This window comes from Myxocyprinus asiaticus, chromosome 6 (assembly GCF_019703515.2).
Source record: "Myxocyprinus asiaticus isolate MX2 ecotype Aquarium Trade chromosome 6, UBuf_Myxa_2, whole genome shotgun sequence".
Lineage (NCBI taxonomy): Eukaryota > Metazoa > Chordata > Actinopteri > Cypriniformes > Catostomidae > Myxocyprinus > Myxocyprinus asiaticus.
This window is the reverse complement of record NC_059349.1, coordinates 35230734-35251971: the sequence shown is the minus strand read 5'-3', so window position 1 is coordinate 35251971 and position 21238 is coordinate 35230734. Positions and strand designations below refer to the sequence as shown.

Sequence of the window (21238 nt, the reverse complement as noted above, 5' to 3'; positions counted from 1 at the left end):
TTCGCTTATTTTGGGTGAGGCAAGACCCTTATTTTGATCGTTTTCTCTTATGAGATCTGGCAACAATGCAAATGGTGTATCACCCACCCTTAGCACAGTAGTAGTCGTTTTAAAAAGAACATTATTAACCACTCTTTTATTTAGTTCTGTTTGGTTACCAATTGGAAAGGAGACTGCAGAACACATGAACCAGAATGAAAAAAAAAAAAAAAATACAGCTTCTGCTCAGAATGAACCGAAATGAAAAACATTAAATTTGTTTAGTCCCTGGTATAAAGTATCTTACATTATAGATGTCCAGATGAATAGATGTACAGTATATGCAGCAAACTGAGTAATGTGGGGCATGCATTTATGGAAAGGCTCTTCACCAAACCTCTACAACACATTCAGACAGAGCCCAAGGCAAAACTGCCAGTCCTGGCATTGACAGACACTCTACCATCCAGATCCATCCACAGACAATGCAGAGCCAGAGAATGATAGAGAGAAGACCAAGAAGAAAGAAAGGGGTCAGGAGCAAAAGAAAAACAGAGGTTGTTCTGCATGCTCCTCCGATGGGCTTGCTGGGTGGTTTGTCTGTTTATTTAGTCTGTGGAGGTGATGGGAACTGAGCAACAGCCACTGCCAATTTACTCCACACTGAGAAAATATTCATGTGGACAGCTGGAATCCAGAGAGCAGAGTCAAACAGACTCAGGGCCAACAGATACAAGACTCGAAACACATTTCCAGATCGAAAATACCAGCAAAAGTTCCTTCAGCCTTCTTTAAAATGTATGGTGGATAACTGAACTGAAGGAGCATGTCTGTACATCCCATGTGGTCCTTTTTAGTTATTCTAAGATTGTCCTTTCAGAGACAAGCTGGCTAGTTATGCTCCAAGATGATAACAGTCACAACGCAACACTGAGTCTAGACTATTTCAGGCTGACGGCACTGCTAAAAAAAACACCAAAGGATTCCATTATAATCAGCTCTTGTGGTCTCTGGAAGTTAATTAATATTTTCCTGAGGTGAACCTCCAAAACCCTAAAAGAGCCACAGTGTCATTCATATTAAACATGCTAGAAGAAAAAAAAACAAATAAAAAAAATTAATGACTATAGTAAATTAATCCATCGCAACGTGACTGTGAGCTACATGTAAAAATGTGCATTCAGAACGATTATTCGTCAGAATTTGGCATTCATTTTACACAACCAGAAAGAAATTCCAACAATTATACAGTTTGTTTGAAACAACTATCTTTTGCTGATATGTTTTACTGTGAGAATTGTTTTAAACTATGAACAAGCAAAGAGCGACAAAAACTAAGGTTGCTATGTGGCGATAATCAATAAACTCTTGATAAATAAGCTAGTTGTATTTTTTGTTTTTTTGTAATAAAACAAGATACATATTTAGATTATATTTCACAACATGGGAAATACATGTAACACTGCTTTGTTCGTTTACAGAGTATGGGGGGTAAATAGCTGGTTGGTGGGGAGGTTGGGGAATGCCACCCAGAGAGCTCAGAGGAAGCAGTTTAGTTGAGCTTCTCGGCCTCACACAGAGATGTGGGGCCACCCACTTGCAGGCCGATTTTGTTTATTTTCATCCTTTGGGGTAAACTTTTCAGTGCAAGTTGTTTATTAGGCCTTTGATTTGTCATGTCAGCTTGTGCTTGCAGGGCAAGAGTATACACTGGTTGTGGCTTGTGTATAGTGGAGGTTTGGAGGTCAAGGCTGGGAATGTTTTTTTTTTTTTTGAGAAGGTGGGTGGTATGAGGCAGCGCTCCCAGCTCAGACCACCACCTTTCACTGTCCACTTTTGCGTCATCAGGGTAAAAGCTCCGTTCCAAGGTAGAGACATGAAAAACAGTAAGCCGTATAGAAATACTTCATCTGAATGCACGTAAATAAGGAACATGGGTTGATGCCTTGAGGATGGCCTTAAAAATCAGGACACAATTCAAAATGTGTTTTTAGAAAAGATCCAAAATGAAGGAGCCTTTATTTAGTACACAAAGACATTAAAACTTATACAAACCCAGATATCTATGCAGCTATATGATAACATAATTAAAGTGAAATTGCATCAGTTTTTAATAAAAGATTTCTTTGCTGTTGGCCTCAGCTGAATCTCATCTTAGATTAGTTTGGATGACATCCTGACCCTCTGTTCTGCTTCAATGGCTGATCTCAAAGCCTGGTAAGACTCTACAACAACAAGAAAAACAATTTAAGTGCTAAGCAGGAAATAGCAGGCTATGAGACCCTTTCAAACCACACAATTTTGACACTTTAGCGAGGTCTGAAGCTCACCCAAGTTATTACATAAACTTAGAAGTGTTTTATCTGTTAAACAACTTAAGACCATTCTGAACCTGCTCACAAGACCTTAACTAATATCAGATGCAGCTGAACTTTGACAACTACAATTAGAACCTTTTTAAATGACACTCAATCAACTGATCCATTCATCAAATATGATACACAACGTTTGACGGCTCCTGTTTCACTCTCTGTTCAAGCTGACAAGCCAAACAACCTATGGTAAGCGTCACATGTTTATGGCACCATCTAGTGGTTATTTGTGAAATAAGTGGTTTCAATGTTTATATCAATCTATTTAAAATGGTGGCGGATTTGTGCAAAAAGTAACATGTTGGGATAAATGACAGCTTGTTTTAATAAAGTAAAAGTGAGAGTAATGATTATATTGTTTCTGATATTTTAAAATGAGTATTTGTTGAATATAAGCAACTTGTGATTGGTTAAAATTTTGTATATTATTTTATTGAAAAAAAAAAAAAACAAAAAAAAACTTTGAAATCCATGTATCAAATATGATGGCTTTTGAGGTATCCCTCTCAAATCACATTACATTCATGCCCATCACAAAAAACAAAACAAAAAAGCATTTAAAATTCTGCCATATACTTCTTATAAGATATGATTAAAGTGTGAACTAATATGTCTGTGTATTTACATATATGCAACCTGCTGTGTCATTATAAAGATGTCATTATTTTACATTACAAGCTATTATGATGCCATCTTACCATAAGATCCTGAGACCCAGCAAATGTTTTTTTTTTTTACAATGTCTTATTTATTTTTTTAAATGTCAATAGTGTCAGGTGCATAGAATACATGTGATAAAAATTGTTTATTGAAAAAAGAACATTTTATTCATATTGCATATGATGTGCTGAATTGAACTGTGATATTTCAATCCATATTTATAGACCAAGAAGAGGATTTTATCATGGCCAAACTCTCAAATATTTGCTATCTTAAAAGCCCAGGGAGTCCTCTGATAATACCACAATATTTCCCACTGTAGCATGTATGGGATAAGAAAAACTTAAATGTCCTACACAAAAATGAACTGCTAGGCCTCAGGAGTATAATGACCTTTAAAGCCTAATGTATCAAATATGATACTTTAAAAAAAAAAAAAAAAAAAAAAGGAAAAATTTCATATGTCAGGCTTTACAAAGTGAATAACTTGGGTCTAAAAGGTGCTGTAAGTTCAGGACTTTATGAATTGTAATATGAAACAAGCTTTAACTAATATAATCTATAAAAGACACTGCTGTAGATTTGCCCCTGAATTTTATCTTTGGATCAATACAATAGGAATACCCATGTAAGTGTCTCTTTGAATTAAATGAAATACCTTGCAGTTTCCTCATAAATGCATCAATCTCCGGTAAATTTGAAATAATATCAAACGAGGGACATTCCATGGATGTGGCAACCTCACAGCACCCCTGGAAAACACATGAGTTGAACAGAAAATCGTATGAATAACAATAAAGGGCATACTGTATATGGGAACTAAACAGATGACTTAGTCTTTAGCATTGCCTTCAGGTGTAAATAAGTGAACAGAGCATTTTGATTTTATTTTGGTTCAACTGGTTATTGATTGATCACAAGGTCTGAACCCCCCCCCCCAAAATAAACAGATCAGATGCACATATACAAGAGACCTAAGAAGATTCTGAATGCTACGAACCCTCAGTTCCTCATGAAACCTCTCCTCCATTTCAGAGACTTGGGATATAGCTTCAAATGCTGGGAGAACAGACTCCTGAAATGCAAGCAATCATATTTCCAGTTTATTCACCCAATTTTGAGATCAAATTTCTGTGAAAACATTGGATAATAATAATAAAAAGAAGGCCTAATTTAGTTTAAAATGGGGATCTGATGCTTTAGTTATTGTCTCTACCCGGTTTATGTTAATGTTGAATTAGTGTTCAAACATTTCTCATTATGTCATAATGTTACATTTTATTGATTACATTTATATAATTAAGATTTAACATGTTTTGGAAAGAGATATTTAATACATTGTCCCTTATTCACTCACCTCGTCTGAGGAGTTTCCTTCCTCCACAGAAAGCTCAAGACTTGAGCCATTATCCAATGAAGCTCCTTTAGATATTCCGTTCAGTTCTTTCACCCTGTCAGAAACACACAAATCTGACTGTAAAACCTAATCAAACCACCAGAGGGCCTGCTCAGCCAATTAGAAGCAAAAGGATCTGCACAGTTCCTCCTGTGTAGGGATGGAAATCATTAGGCATTTAATGATTCCGGTTTCTCTTAATGATTCTTTCAATACTTCTGAGGAAGAATTATTTGGAAATTCTTATTGTATTTACTGCTCTAAGCAGCCTGTCCCCAAATGATGAGATAATTTCAGATTTCTACAGAGCAGATCTCTACAGTTCAAATCAGAAAATAATTTAATACAATTCTTGTAAAAGGCATGTTTGCATACTTTTTAGAGGCAAAAATTCAATCCAATAATTGATCCCAACTATATATTAAATAAAAAATTGATAACATTTAATTCATTTATTTTATAAAATTGATTACAATGATTACATCAAAACTCATGTGTATCTTTAATTATACACTGTCATATGAACAAGCAGTCAGTAACTGCCCTGCCTGATTGAAGTCTTACAGGTCTGAAGTACAACATTACATAAACAAGTAATAGTTGAAGAGACAGTTTAGACCAGGGGTACTCAACTTTGGAAAGACGGGGGGCCGGAAAGCAGGATCCCTTTAGCCTCAAGGGCCGCACTCTTTAAAATGTATTAAAACATATTTTAATAACTTCATATTAATGAGGCGAGCAGACTATGCTATATGCATTTAATACATCATGGACACATATAATTAACACAAGTGAAATAAAACATATAGGTGTATAGCAAAATTCTTGTAAAAGTGTGGTTCTTTAAAAAATAAAAACTGTGATATACTACTATTATAATGATCATATATAGGCCAAAATGTTTTTTGTTTGTTTATTTTAAAAGATTCACACTTTTTTTAAAAGTAGGCCATATGCTGCTGCGGAATGCACCAGTCTACATTACATTACACTACATTTTGAGAAATGTCAATTTTTTTTTTTTTTTTTTTTTTTGCCATATATAGAAAGATGATGATCTGTTCTGTTGGTGTCACTGTCAAAGATTGTCATGACATACTGGACACCTAGCATGCAGGCACGCATTCTTTATTTTTATCCTTTAGCCATTTCTTTTCCTCTATAACAGTTCAGCAGTTTATCAATACTGAGAATTACCGTAAATGCTGTAGAAAATTGACAAATTCATACACATTCACTAATTTTAAGTGATGACAACTTAACGCAGGCCACAAAAAGATGCTGAGTTCCATGGGTTTAGATTGTGTTATGTAGCCTTATGCTGTACTACAGGCTAGTGAGACTTCAACATTAAACGTGTTTGATGTTTTTGATTCACTAAAAAGAACCGGCTCATGAGAGTCATTTGTTCAGGAATAAATGGAACCGCAAGTTATGAAAATCAAACAGTTCTGGTATCTTAAAAAATGGACACGGGGGCCTGGGTAGCTCAGTGGTAAAAGACGCTGGCTACCACCCCTGGAGTTCACTAGTTTGAATCCCAGGGCATGCTGAGTGACTCCAGCCAGGTCTCCTAACCAACCAAATTGGCCCGGTTGCTAGGAAGGGTAGAGTCACATGGGGTAACCTCCTCGTGGTCGCTATAATGTGGTTCGTTCTTGGCGGGGAACGTGGCAAGTTGTGCGTAGTTGCCGCGGTGGATGGCGTGAAGCCTCCACACACGGCATGTCTCCGTGGCAACGCGCTCAACAAGCCACGTGATAAGATGCGCGGGTTGACGGTCTCAGACGCGGAGGCAACTGGGATTCGTCCTCCGCCACCCGGACTGAGGCGAACCACTACGCGACCACGAGGACTTAAAAGCACATTGGGAATTGGGCATTCCAAATTGGGAGAGGAGCAAAAAAAAAAAATAAATAAAAAAAAATAAAAAAAAAAAAAGACAGACACGGTTCTGAAAAAGAACCGGTTCTTGATTTCCAAACCTACTCCTGTGTTTGCCATCTGAGAAACCATTCTTCAGAATAAGAGCTAAATCAAAATAACTTAAAACCTTTGTTCAAGTGAAGGAAGGTAAGAAAATAAATTTGTACCTGTTTGCATAACGTAGTGTGTTAAGAGTGTATTCACAAGAGCCCATGCCCGGTGAGATCATTGCAATCTAAAACAGACCAAAGTAATAATGTTTCAATAAATAACAGTAGAAAATGCAAGCCCTTCTTTAAAAATGTAATGCCACTCACATAAAAAAAAAAAAAAAAAAAAAAAAAAAAAAATTACAATAGTCAGTCACACACACGGCACGCTTACCATACAGGTTCTGGAGTTTTCTCCAATAAAGGAGTCTCGAAGCACTTGGGTGAGTTTGCTCATCCTGAACGGGATGTGCTCACTATTCTGACCCAGAGACCGAATACATTCCTGAGGAGTCAGGGACGATGCAAGACAACATTTTACATTTACATAGCTACCAATTCAATTAGCGTTTGTAAGAACAGTGGACAAACTAGGTATAAATACTTTCTAACAATATAATCATGCAGTAATTTTGTCATCATCAGCAGCTTTATTAACACCATGTATCAGAGAGGACAATTCACACAACTTAAAAGTTTGTTACCTAATTTTTAATTGAAATGAAACCCACCAATTATCTCTAATTAGTGATTACTGGATGAGGATTTTATATAGATTGCGCTCAAATAACCATTTCTAGCCTATGAAACATTTTAGAGCAGAGCATAACTACAAAAATTACACTGACAAATGAAAATGTTTCATGCCAGGAAATCACAATTTTTACATTTGTTAGAGCACCTAACATGTTTCCCTTCAATTATGTCAAAGTTTGTGCATTAACCAAACAAACAACATTGTCATGTAGAAAGGACCCATTTGGTCCAACAGACTGCTGGTCTGTGGTGGGTAAATCTTATACAATTGGACAGTACAGCACCTTCAATGCCAGCAGGCTGCGGTTAATCTCTGCAGTCTCCACTATAGTGCTCCGATCGTTACTGCTGACATCAGTGCCACGCTCATTCCCAGCAAGGTCCACCAGAGAGAACTTCCCATGGAGGAAATTCCGCCGCCTCAGGACTACTTGCAAGACCGCATGTGAACGTGATGAGCTGGCGTTGGCAAACGTCTGGCCAGACGTTCTGGTATAGTGTGAATTTTTTTTAGAAATGATTTTAGAGGGTTGCGTTTCATAAATACAGCATTACAAACACGTGACCATTTTGGACAAAGCATGACAAAGTTCTCCAGAAAGAGACTATGACGGTTTATAAATCCAAACTGTACATGGATGTGGTTGGGAGCAGGTTTGTAAACAGTTATTTTGCTGTTCAGACTACAGAAAACTATACGAATCAGAAACAAATAGAATTTTAGCTGCATGTCTGAACAAAGCCTAATAAAAAGTTCTTAATGCATACCTGCATGCACTTCCTCGCTCAATCATCTTGATGACATCATCAACAGATGACACGGGCACCTCCTGCAGGCCAACAACATTGACCTGCTGTTTTTCATCTTCTAAAACACGTAGCTTTGCTTTCTTATTCAGCAAGTCAAACACCTGCAGAGGGCACAGAAACAGCTCACAATCATGCCTGAGCAAGTACTCACACTCACAACAACAATCTAAAATAAAGATCATTGTAAAATCAAATCATAATACCAAGCTTGTTAAATTGAGCATAAAAAGTACCATTAATCATTTGGAAAATTGAGGTTTATTTACTCAAATGACAGGGGAACAATAACTAACAGATATCCTCTTTGATAAGACAACACAAAGGTTTTGGAATTGTGTAACACAAAATAAGCAAACCTTGCCATTGTAGATCTCAAAAAAAGTGACATATGGGCAAAGGTCCATATCAGCATATCGTTTTTGCCTCAGGAAAGTAAATACATCCTGTGCTGTGAAGTATGCAGACAGATTAATACATGAATGAACAAGGATAAATACCAACAGGCCACTATGTAAAGTACATTTGATAATTCCAATCACCTGCAAGGGCATAGATCCCTTTAGAGCTGTTTTGACTCTTTCCAGAGAAGTCTCCACCCATTGTCTGTAAATTAAGCCTCAGTTGAAAAATGTGTAAACTCATTGTTTCATTGCAGTTTAGTCATTTTATTTGAAATGCAAGTAACGGAACATGACTTACATGGGTCTTTCCACTGCCTGTTTGGCCATATGCAAAGCACGTCGCCATACTACCATCAAAAATGGTCTTAACCAGGGGTTTAGCAGTGAACCTAAAAGTACACAAGATATTGTTTGATGCTGATTAAATTAGCATGTTTTGGGGAATATATACATTTTAGGGCTGGGAAATTTAACTTGTCAACTATTAATCGCAGAAATTAACATTTAATGTAATTTAAGCAATTGATGCATTATCCGTTTTTTTCCACTTCCTTAAAAATTCACTAACGTTAATCCCCAATTCCTGTGGTTAAAACTGGCACATATAAATTTCCAGGAGGTACATGCTTTTTCATCAAGCGCAACATGTCCTGGGCATAATAAACACGAGAGCAGTTTAACTTTATGGAGAATGGAAACATCAACCGCAAGTGGCGAGGCAGATGTGGAAAAGATGCCATATCTTTTCGCGTCACCAAAAACGCTCTCTCACTGTCATCTGAACCAGTGTCAAAAGCGAAACCATGCAAGAGAGACCCAGTGTGTGCATGATATAGACTGAATGGCAGCCAGAGAAAATAATAGTTTTGAGATTTTAAACTTCAGCATTCAATTTGTTTTATATCTGTATGTATTGCATCTTATAGTGCATTGACAATTAGGGGTGGATAAATTGATTGATTCATTGATTTCCCGATGCATCAGAATCTTCATTTGAAGGATCTCGATATCGATTCTTAAATCCCAAGATAGATCTTTTACACTATGCGCAACCCACAACTACAATGAGGAAATCACTTGCATTTGCAACCAAATTTCGCTATTTCAAATTCTGATGCGAGTTGGCACTGTTTTGGCAGAATGAGGGTGACCTAAACAATATTAGGCAGGTGGTTTCTATAAATATAATACATTTACTGATTGAATACATTGATTTGTTCATTTTGAAATTGCTAAAATTTGACAAATGAAAAACTAATAAAATATCAATCGTAAAATTCACATTTTCTTAAATGTACCTAGTTAGAAGGTCCTGTCGAATCTAAATCTGAATCAAATCGAGAGCTTGTGAATCGGAATCTAAATCAGGAAATCTGTATCAATACCCAGCCCTATTGGCAGTGTACCCTTAAGTTTCTCTTGCCAAAAAAAGCTTTATATGAATCGAATCTACCAATTTGATCCTATTGTACGGCTTTACTGGTTGTTTAGATCAGTGTTACTATCAGAAATAATTAATTATTTCTGTAGTTATTAATTGATATTTAAATTAATTGAATCTAACTCATTAAAACCTCATATGGGGCTCCAGTAAATGTAGTGTGCTACGTTTAGGAGCAAGTTAGTTTATAAGCAATAATTAATAATTATCAAAGAATTATTGATTTTGATAATTAATATAACATTGATGAGAATCAATGTTAGCTTTTTTAATCCTTTAAATCAACAATCATCAAAGATAATAGTTAATTGTTAACATCGATGAAACATTAAAATTAACACTAGCTTATTGATCATTCAAATTCAACAATCATCAAAGATAATTATCAATTATCAAAAATCAATAGAATATTAATAAGGATTAACATTGACGGGGCACCACCCTGGAATCAGGGACTAATAACCAAATAGTAAAACAGTCTCAATATTAGATTGTTTTCTTAGGAAAATCGACATCCGAAGAATATCGATTTTCAGGAAAAAAAAAAAAATAAACAATGAATGAAGGTTTGAATCCGAGCACTGACATCCCGTCAGCATGACACAGGCGTACACAAAACAAACCAAAACATTTCTCTTTGTAATATAAACAAAGTTTATTTATGCAGTAATATCAATTAATAATTAATACAATAGTCAATAAACTTCCGATTTACAACTACAAACTAAACAGTGATATGATTAGATATGGAAATAAAAATAATCCTATAACACATAAGGTGTGTGTGTGACTGTGTGTGTGTGTGTGTGTGTGTGTACGGAGGGATGCGCACAAAATGGCGGACGTGACTCTCGTGGAGAGTATATCACGCTAGACATCCGGCAAGGAAATATGACCGCGAATGGGGGCGGAGAGAAACCAGTCAATGGCAACTGCTGTCTACCAGTTACCGCATGTATCCGCTTGTACGATAGCTTAGGGACAAAGCTGGGCTTTAGCATTTAAGCTATCTACGAGCCAAAATGTGTGCCAGAATGTTTGTGAGGGGTCGCGTGTCTGCGTGTGTTGTTAGTACGAGAGAGAGAGAGAGAGAGAATTGACAGCCTTAAAGCCGATTTCGCGATCGTGGGAGAGAAAGCAGCTGTTTGAGCAATGAACTGAGACGCGGTGGACGGCTCGTAAACAGTCCCGCATACTTTGACTATTTAATGGATGAACTCAGTTTACTTGTCTCACCCGCGATGGCGAAATTGCACAACAGTCCAATTTGGTTGGACCACAATACAGCAAAACAAAATCGTGATAATTCATACCCTGAGTATTAATAATGAGCGGACATGATGGTCCGTAAACTGCACAAGCAAAAACTTTGAAACACAAGAATAGCACACTATAATATTCTATCTCTGCCCAGACGTAAACCTCTTACTTGTGTCCTCATGCGATTCAGGTAGAATGTGTTTTCCTCCGTCCTTTAACTCTGACCCAGTTCCTTGAGGCTCGGGTGATGACGGGAGGCCGTTTCCTCACTCTGTCAGCGGGCGGTACGGCTGTTGATTCTCGGCGGGCTGGCGGAGAACTCAGAAATGTCGACTTGATTGAAGATGGAAGAGAAATCTTTAATCTCTTCACTTCTGTAGGCAAACGGATGAAGATGCGAATTGCTCGGCGGTCTCCTTAGGATCCGATAGAGTGTTTGGTTGAACAGAGTAATCTCAACTCGTCCAGCGAGATGGAGATTGTATGGCTACAGTTTCAAGTCGGACGTTACTTCCTTGTGCCACGAGGTTGCACCTGAGAGCAGCGAAGAGCTGCGTCCACACGCTGCAAACAAAGTTGCTGGAAGCAAATCCCGAAAGCATTTCAGAGGTATTTCAGCTCCTGATGATGTCATGGTTTGAGGTGCATTCTGTTGTGTGCCTCATCCAATAGGAGAGTTCGATCCTTTAGTGAGCAAGGCTTCATGTGATTTGTAGTCTGTTTTGGACTCCCTTTGTTTGATTTTGGCGTGATTTTTGTCAGTATAATTTACGACTTGGAACGTGGGGGTTTGAGTTAGGTTTTTACGACTGTGTTAGGCCTGCCTTTGTCTTCTATCTGAATACATGAGGCCCAACACTTATTAAAAAGTGCACTGGAAAACACCAGAAGATTTTGCCCAACTTTTAATTACAGCATGTCCACTGATTTCATGGCATGTAAACATATACTTGTATCAAAGATTTATACCTGTAGAAATGTGTTCAATTAACTATCTGCAAAAAAAACATGTTGACTAACAAGATGACCAACCAATTTCTAGAAAGTTCTTTTGAGACAAAGTATAAATATTTTTATGATTATAATGTTTTAGTGTACCAGGATTAAATCGCAATTAAATCACAGAAAACTGTGATTACTTAAAATACACACAGTGGTGTGTTTCAGCATAGATTGCATATTCAGTCAACATTTCTTTGGCATGCATTTGGTACGCATTCTTTTTGCTTCAGTGAGAGCATGCACTCAAGCTGCCATAGACTCCACAAGTTTGTGCAAAAACATGTTATGCAAAACAATGCTATGATTTGAGAATTTTCCAAAGAGAATCTTGTGTGCTTTAATAGAAGCAAGAAAATCTGACCTTTTGTAAAGATCAGTGTAACAAATTTGCTTATTGGATCAGTGAGCTAGAAACAATGCAGAATTAAATACATTTTATGTCATAACGTTTCTTTGATTAAGATATTTCGAAACCCTAAAACTTTGTTTAATTTCCAGGTTTAAATTAAAATGATTTTTGAATCCCAGATTTTCAATGTGGACACAGACTTTTGTACCCAGCTGTGTATATATGCAAACAATTGTTAATAAAGAAGGCCAAGGTCAGTCAAGTATAAACATAGAACAGAATATAGAACTGTAAAAAATAACAAATGAAACTCGAAATAGGAAGCTACCTGTAAACCAAGTCATTGGTGGCGTCTTCATCAAACGAGTAATCAAAATGGAAAGTCTGATTCTCCAGGTACTTCGTCAGGTCTACTTTCTGCTTGGGCTCATGCAAAAGTAGGGCTCCTTTACCAGGGATGGTGACCACATCAATCTCTTTCTTGGCCAGCTCTGAGCACAATTACTCAGTGAAATGAGACACACAAAGAAACAATTCAATTCAATCAAGAAAAAATTGGAAAGAATGTATCAGTTACCTACCTTTTTTATTCAGAGGACGTTTGCGAACACAGACACAAATTCTGTGAGGTTTGACCTACAAGATGCACCATGTGTTAGAATATGATAACATTACACACTTATTATTTTTATAAGAATTTTCAGAACTGTATGCTTAATTAACCCACAGGATCAGACAAAGACAAGGGCACTTTCTCCAAGGTCTCTCTGTAATCCTCAATCATCTGGTAAAACTGCTTATTAGGGCGACTTGTATCTCCAAACTAGCAATAAGACAGAAATGGCAAGGAGAAAAACATTAGCATTGTGTAATTTCACTTTTTAAGATAATAAGGACCTTTGTACACCAGGTGCGTTGTAAACAAATGATGCAGAATAAATTGTAAATATTATACATTGCAAAGTACAAAATATTAGCAAAGACGTTTTCAAACTATTCACATCAAGTCCAATAGCAAATTTGTCATGCACTGTAAAAGGTTTGGATATCTGAAGGAACTGATCAGCATTCCAGAATAAACAAAACAAATCATTGCAGAATGATATTCAGACTCAGTGTGAACGAGTGCATTGTGAAGCACTGTTTTAAAATCTTTTAGTGCAGAAAATTCAGACTTGGTGTGAATAGGCCTAAGACTTTAAATATTGTACCTTCCCTCTCTTCTGTGTTTCCGGGTTTTTTGCCAGTGACAACCTTTTGCTTGCCACTTTGTTAATTTCTGAGGCTTGAGACATGCGATGGCCTAAAATATTAAAATATGATGAGGCAGTCATTACCATGAGTAATATTTAACTATTCAAAGAGAGATCACATGGACTTGCTCAAATTAATAATGCACGGTTTACAACAATATTGCACAATTCAATCAAGACCTCCAGAAAGTCAAACAGGAAATGACAGATGCTATGGTTGACACCACAATTCTGTCAAAGCATTTATATACATTCATGGATTGATTGGGAATGGTACTAATCAGATCTTAAATGAAGACAAAGTAACAAGGATTAACAAATCCAAAACCATACATACTTGGTGGCCCCATGGGGGCACATTTGGAAGCCTCGCTCTCACAAGCAGCTTCAGCAGTTGGTAGCAGAGGAGAGGCTGGCTTTGAAACAAGTCTCCTCTGGTAGCCTGTCAATCCAGATGCCACGGAACATACAGGGTTGTTAGAGTTTTTGAAATAAAATGTAAGACTTAAGAACTTTTTCAGAAACTGAACAAATAAAATTAATACCTTACCCTCATACCAAAATAAACCCACACAATCTCAAATGAATCATGTTTCACAGGCACTTAAACAGGTAGGGGCACACATTCAACATTGCTTATCAGTATAACAGGGTAGGCTATATGCAATTTTAAAATACTTGAGACATGTTTTTTTTTTTTTCCACATAGGTATCACATTATAATTGGTTATATTTGGTTCAAATTGAAATTAAAATTTTGAATTAAATTCCAGATCCAGAGTATGGTGCACCCAAAATACCAATAACCAGAAAAAAAAAAATGATTTAATAACGCAAATACACTGAGGTCTCTTATTCTGAAAATGTATGTGCTTCACTGCTTCCAGCTGCTTATTTATACAGATCAAGGAAATGTGCAGCCTTACAATCATCTACAACAATATAAACACTTAAGTAAACATTGTCATATTTCATCATCAGTTGATCATTACTGATTGCTTGTCATACACCGATCAGCCACAACATTAAAACCACCTGCCTGGGGGCCTGGGTAGCTCAGCGATTATTGATGCTAACTTCCACCCCTGTAGTTATGAGTTCGAATCCAGAGATTGCTGAGTGACTCCAGCCAGGCCTCCTAAGCAACCAAATTGGCCTGATTGCTAGGGAGGGTAGAGTCACATGGGGTAACCTCCTCGTGGTCGCGATTAGGGGTTCTCGCTCTCTCAATGGGGCGCGTGGTAAGTTGTGCATGGATCGTGGAGAATAGCATGAGCCTCCACATGCGAAGTCTCCACGGTGTCATGCACAGTGAGCCACGTGATAAGATGCGCGGATTGACTGTCTCAGAAGGTAACTGAGACTTGTCCTCTGCCAACCGGATTGAGGGGAGTAACCGTGCCACCATGAGGACCTACTAAGTAGTGGGAATTGAGCATTCCAAATTGGGGAGAAAAGGGGATAAAATAAATAATAATAAGTAAAAAAATAAATAAATAAATAAAACACCTGCCTAATATTGTGTAGGTCCCCCTCGTGCCACCAAAACAGCCCCAACCTGCTATTCTTCTCACCACAATTGTACAGAGCTGTTACCCGAGTTACCGTAGATTTTGTCAGTTCGAACCAGTCTGGCCATTCTCGGTTCACCTCTCTCATCAACAAGGTGTTTCCATCCACAGAAGTGCCACTCATTGGATGAGTTCGGAGTTAATTCTAGAGACTGTTGTGTGTGAAAATCCCAGGAGATCAGCAGTTACAGAAATACTCAAACCAGCCCGTCTGGCACAAACAATCATGCCATGGTCGAAATCACTGAGATCACATTTTTTCCCCATTCTGATGGTTGATGTGAACATTAATTGAAGCTCGTGACCCATATCTGCATGATTTTATGCACTGCACTGATGCCACACGATTGGCTGATTATATAATTACATGGATGATTGTTGGTGCCAGACAGGCTGGTTTGAGTATTTCTGTAACTGCTGATCTCCTGGGATTTTCACACACAACTGTCTCTAGAATTTACTCGGAATGGTGTCAAAAACAAGGACGGAACATTCTGTGGATGGAAAAGCCTTGTTAATAAGAGAAGTCATCAGAGAATGGCCAGACTGGTTTGAACTGCCAAAGTCTATGGTAACTCAGATAACCACTCTGTACAATTGTGGTGAGAAGAACAGCATCTCAGAATGCTATTCTGAGATGAGGGTTGGTGCTGTTTTGGCGGCACGAGGGGGACCTACACAATATTAGGCCCTGTGTGCAGAGAGAAAATACAACAATGACGCATTTTCACTATAAAGGATGCAGCGCAGGCATTTATTTCATTAAGTCTGTTAATCACATTAAATCATATCACGCTATCACCTCTCTTTCCATCCCTAAATTTAAGACCTCTTTAAATGAAAATTAAGACTTCTGTTGTATCTTTTAAGATATTTAACACATTTTAAGACTAAGGATTTGCAGGAACCCTGACATAAATGCATGCACTTTAAAGTTTAAGTATGTAATTTTTTTCAGTGTTAAAATACTTTATTTCCCAGCTTAATATGCAGAGACAACTATAAGACATTCATAGGTTAATTTTCACATTACACATGGACTGTCTGTGTGTAGCCAAGGTTTTCTAGACACGTGGAAAACGCGCATCTGCACCCCCTCAACCATGCATGACATGGAATGGCACGCAAAAAAAACTATACCTTAAGTTAGCAACATTCAGTTTCGTGCCAACACAATACTATCTGATCATTAAGTAATGACTTCATCTCTGAACGTCATGCCAACGTAAAGACACACCTGAAGGTTTAGGGATAGTAGATGAGGGAAGGTCTTGAGAGAGAACATCCTCTGCAGCCGTTGCCGTGACCGCAGGCGGAGGGGCAGGCTGTCGGAAAAAGCATGTCTGACGTGTCATCATCCTTCTAGAAGCTGAGGAGGCAAAATTGCATTATTAAATGCAGCCTGATCTATTATTCATTTAAAGGTGTTTATGCATTAGTCTAATGGATTAAAAAGCTTCCATTGTCAACATGGCCATTATATCTGAAAGCCATTCTTTGAACAAATTTTCCCCAAACACCATTTTGTGCATAAAAAGCAGTGAGAAATGGTAATTCTTACAGTGAAGATAGCAAGAACAATTATTGCTTTATCAAATACTTTGGTGAGGAACCAGAGTGCATTGATCACTGCAAGAATTTATGAATATCTATGCTATGCAGCCATCAAGACATATCAAAGCCATTTGAGAACTTGCTGGACTGATAAGATACAGGGATTTAAAGTCTATTTCTGATTACAAAGAGAGAATAATTTAAAGGAGAAAAAAACATGTGGACAGTAGTGGGAAGAAATGCCCTGATCAAGTCTAATGATACCAGTTATAATAGGACCATGAGTAAGTGTGAATGGGTCAGGACATGAAGAAATTATGCAAACCTGGCTCTTCAGATGGACCACCCTGAGGAGCAGCTTCAAATGGGAGGCACCGTAAGATTACACTGGCGCACTGATATGATACCTATGAATTGGAGTAAACCTACTGGGAAAAAGTTAGAAGACTGTAACTTACGTTCTGATGGTGCAGGTATTCTTGATAACCTTAAGGGAAGCTCTGTTGCTCTGACATTCTGAAACAAGCACGTAGAACAGAACTTTGTGAGTAACTAAGCTTTGTTCAGACAGGCAGCAAAAATCTTGCATTTCTTGTGTGTATCCAATTCAACACTGCAAACTCAGCAAGCTGTTTTTAACAGAAAAAAACCCACATGAAATCTGATTTTTACTATCAAATCACCACATGCTTAATGTGTCAGACTAAAATTCAAGAATGCTTTCTTTTATCATTCTGGACATAACATAAGTTACGTCATACACAATATGCAATACCATGTCCAAATTCACTCATTCTTTTCCCATGTAATGTTATATAATGGCCTACAGTATAGTAAATGAGTGAAAGAATGAGCAATTCCAGACACATCATATGGATGAATGTGTACAATACAGTAATGCTATCATTGCTTATGTAGTCTCAAATGCCTCACACATGCTAAACCAATGAGTTGTCATGATGAACATCTTTCAACAACTACAGCTACTCTCCATTACTGAAGAAAGCCTCTTGGCACTATACTTGCACCTATGTCAGTACTGTGGCAACTGATGTAGATACACCGATCAGCCACAACATTAAAACCACCTGCCTAATATTGTGTAGGTTTGAGTTTTTCTGTAACTGCTGATCTCCTGGGATTTTCACACACAGCAGTCTCTAGAATTTACTCCGAATGGTGCCAAAAACAAAAAACATCCAGTGAGCAGCAGTTCTGTGCACGGAAACGCCTTGATGATGTGAGAGGTCAACAGAGAATGGCCAGACTGGTTTGAACTGACAAAGTCTACATTAACTCAGATAACCGCTCTGTACAATTGTGGTGAGAAGAATAGCATCTCAGAATACTATTCTGAGATGCGGGTTGGCGCTGTTTTGGCAGCACGAGGGGGGCCTACACAATATTAAGCAGGTGGTTTTAATGTGGTGGCTGATCGGTGTATATCTGACTACACTTTCTGAACAAATGGAATGTGATTCCATCCCTCGCAAAATGACAAGACGGACAGTCAGTCTTTGATATTTCATTTGAAAAACAAATCAAAATTGTACGTTGTGTGATCCCGAAGACAAAATTTATGCAAGAATGCAAGTAAAAATACAGAACTCACTTTTGCCGTTTTTGTCAGAGGTGTAGCAATAGGGGCAGCGACAGGCTCCTCCTGACGGCATGGTTGTAGGTGTTGCATAAGGTCGGAATTGAGTTGCTCAAGTTCATCCAGGTCAACCTATGGGACAATCTACTTAATCTTGATAACAATGACATCCTAGAGCAGATTTCTTTGGGCACTTCATAAGAGTACAACAAATTCTCCAAATACCAAAGCATGCTTGGTAACCAGCATGTTTGGTAAACATCCCAGTAACTTCAGTGTAACGGAATGTGTCAAACAAATTAAGTACTAACCTCTTTCCCTTTGGCCATGCCTTTCTCAGTCCATTCGACATTTACTGTGGACTTAGCGAGATTGACAGTTTTCACAGTGGCACTATGTATTCTCCCTGCATTGACAAAAAAAAAAAAAAAAAAAAAAAAAAGTGGTAATGATCTTTAGAACATCCATGTGCTGACTTTCACATCACAACAGTCAGAAAAAAAAAAAAATTCCAGCTGTTTTCCTTTAAAGAAAACCCTGCAAACTATGTAAAAGGAGTACTTGCTTTTACCTGAAGTACTGACTAAACTATATTGCGACTAGATAGTTTAGTCAGTACTTCAGGTAAAGCAAGTAGATTCTAGTCCTATGATCGAGAAAAAGAACATATGGTTGTCCGTTTCAGTCATTAACATGAGAAATTACAGGTTTCCATTTGCATATTTACATTTATATACAGGTTACATAAATGTATATTCTTTTCTCTTTAGTTGCTCTTCTTTCTATGTAACTTTCAACTTTAATTTTACCCTAGTGTCTTACACTGACGGCCAACAGTTTGGAATGATGTACAGATTTTGCTCTTATGGAAAGAAATTGGTACTTTTATTCACCAAAGTGGCATTCAACTGATCACAATGTATAGTCAGGACATTAATAACGTGAAAAATGACTATTACAATAAATAAAATAAAAAAATAAAATAAATTGTTCAGAACTTCTTAAACTACTTCAGAGTTCTCATCAAAAAATCCTCCATGTGCAGCAATGACAGCTTTGCAGATCTTTGGCATTCTAGCTGTCAGTTGTCCAGATCCTCAGGTGACATTTCACCCCACACTTCCTGTTGCACTTGCCATAGATGTGACTGTCTTGTCGGGCACTTCTCACGCACCTTACAGTCTAGCTGATCCCACAAAATCTCAATGGGGTTAAGATTCATAACACTCTTTTCCAATTATCTGTTGACAATGTCTGTGTTTCTTTGCCCACTCTAACCTTTTCTTTTTGTTTTTCTGTTTCTCAAAAGTGTCTTTTTCTTTGTAATTCTTCCCATAAGGCCTGCACCTCTGAGTCTTCTCTTTACTGTTGTACATGAAACTGGTGTTGAGCTGGTAGAATTCAATGAAGCTGTCAGCTGAGGACATGTGAGGTGTCTATTTCTCACACTAGAGACTCTGATGTACTTATCCTCTTGTTTAGTTGTATCTGGGCCTTCCACATCTCTTTCTGTCCTTGTTAGAGCCAGTTGTCCTTTGTCTTTAAAGACTGTAGTGTACACCTTTGAATGAAATCTTCAGGTTTTTGGCCATTTCAAGCATTGTATAGCCTTCATTCCTCAAAACAATGATTGACTGATGAGTTTCTAGAGAAAGCTTTTTCTTTTTTGCCATTATTGACCTAATATTGACCTTAAGACATGCCAGTCTATTGCATACTGTGGCAACTCAAAAACAAACACAAAGACAATGTTAAGCTTCATTTAACGAACCAAATAGCTTTCAGCAGTGTTTGCTATAATGGCAAGTGATTTTCTAGTACCAAATTAGCAATTTAGCATGATTACTCAAGCATAAGGTGTTGGAGTGATGGCTGCTGGAAATGGGGCCTGTCTAGATTTGATCAAAAATGACTTTTTTCAAATAGAGATGGTGCTGTTTTTTTTTTACATCAGTAATGTCCTGACTATACTTTGTGATCAGTTGAATACCACTTTGGTGAATTAAAGTACCAATTTCCTTCCGAAACAGCTAAATCTGTACATTATTCCAAATTTTGGCTGCCAGTGTATTTATTTTAGCTGAATTATTTCATTGCCAGCTAATAGCACTACATGCTGTATTGTTTTGCTTTGTATTTCATAAGTTTACTTTGATTTGGTTTTACTAGATTTGAGATACATTGTTTTGTAGACGCATTTTGTACCTGTAGCTTCAGAGACTCAAGATTAGCTGTTAGCAGAGCATCTTACCATCACTACGACTTATGTTGACAGCGAGCCCAACGAGCAGTTTGGACATTACAGGATCCATCTTAGGGTTTTCTTTATTAATAAAAGCTTTTGACGACCGCTTCTAAATCTCAGAAAGAGAAACTAGTGTTTTCTGTGATAAAACGCTGCCCCTGTGAGTCGTAAAACCTTCCTAACATCAACCGCCCTGCATTCAAAAATCGTCAGCGGAAGTTATTGGATTATTTAACGAGGAGGTGCTTCGTTTTGTCCAATCACAACACTGCAGGATCTGAAGCAAAAAAAACAAAAAAAAAACACTGTCGTTTCTAAGCTCCGATTGTTGCACTTAAATGCCAGTCATCACAAACTATGGGACCACAATGAGAAACAAGCCAGCTTCATTTACTGGTAAACTCAACGATTAAATAGATAACTATGATTAGCTGAATTAATGGTATATTTAAATTGTTTATTCAAACTTTTAGTTACGTAAAATGCATATGATCCTAGTATAGCCACTGATTATCGCACCAAAGTAGGAATAAATAAATATATATATATATATATATATATATATATATATATATATATATATATATATATATATATATATATATATATTCTTTTTTTCTCTCTTTTTTTTTTTGGTGGGTTTTAAGGGACCCCCCCCCTCCCAAGAGCTCTGTCA

At 37.4% G+C, this 21238-nt stretch overlaps 1 protein-coding gene across 2 annotated transcripts; it reads right to left on the bottom strand.

Annotated features, from left to right (window-relative positions):
• Positions 1 to 1486: 1486 nt before the first annotated feature.
• LOC127442675 (kinesin-like protein KIF2C) lies at positions 1487 to 20764 on the bottom strand. Of its 2 annotated transcripts, XM_051700873.1 has the most exons (21): positions 20569 to 20764; positions 18629 to 18723; positions 18333 to 18449; positions 17179 to 17236; positions 16404 to 16535; positions 13933 to 14037; positions 13554 to 13645; positions 13070 to 13165; positions 12924 to 12978; positions 12671 to 12833; positions 8589 to 8679; positions 8429 to 8492; positions 8246 to 8337; positions 7848 to 7990; positions 7364 to 7568; positions 6718 to 6828; positions 6501 to 6568; positions 4369 to 4462; positions 4012 to 4086; positions 3670 to 3763; positions 1487 to 2204 (listed from the first exon to the last, which is right to left on the bottom strand). In XM_051700873.1, exons 1-21 carry the CDS (start codon positions 20627 to 20629, stop codon positions 2134 to 2136), a joined length of 2082 nt encoding a protein of 693 aa, XP_051556833.1. In that variant the 5' UTR covers positions 20630 to 20764; the 3' UTR covers positions 1487 to 2133. The 2 variants fall into 2 exon arrangements, 1 of the variants encoding a protein (XP_051556833.1); XR_007897518.1 differs by lacking the exons at positions 1487 to 2204; positions 3670 to 3763 and having other exon boundaries at positions 4032 to 4086; positions 4369 to 5095.
• Positions 20765 to 21238: the final 474 nt, after the last annotated feature.

Bases quoted from the DNA above. Each gene is read 5' to 3' on its own strand.
- LOC127442675 (XM_051700873.1), bottom strand. From the start codon at position 20,629: ATGGATCCTGTAATGTCCAAACTGCTCGTTGGGCTCGCTGTCAACATA. The intron at 18,450-18,628 runs GTTAGTACTTAA...ATTGTCCCATAG, and splicing joins GCATGGCCAAAGGGAAAGAG to GTTGACCTGGATGAACTTGA. The intron at 7,569-7,847 runs GTATGCATTAAG...ACACTATACCAG, and splicing joins GAGCGAGGAAGTGCATGCAG to AACGTCTGGCCAGACGTTTG.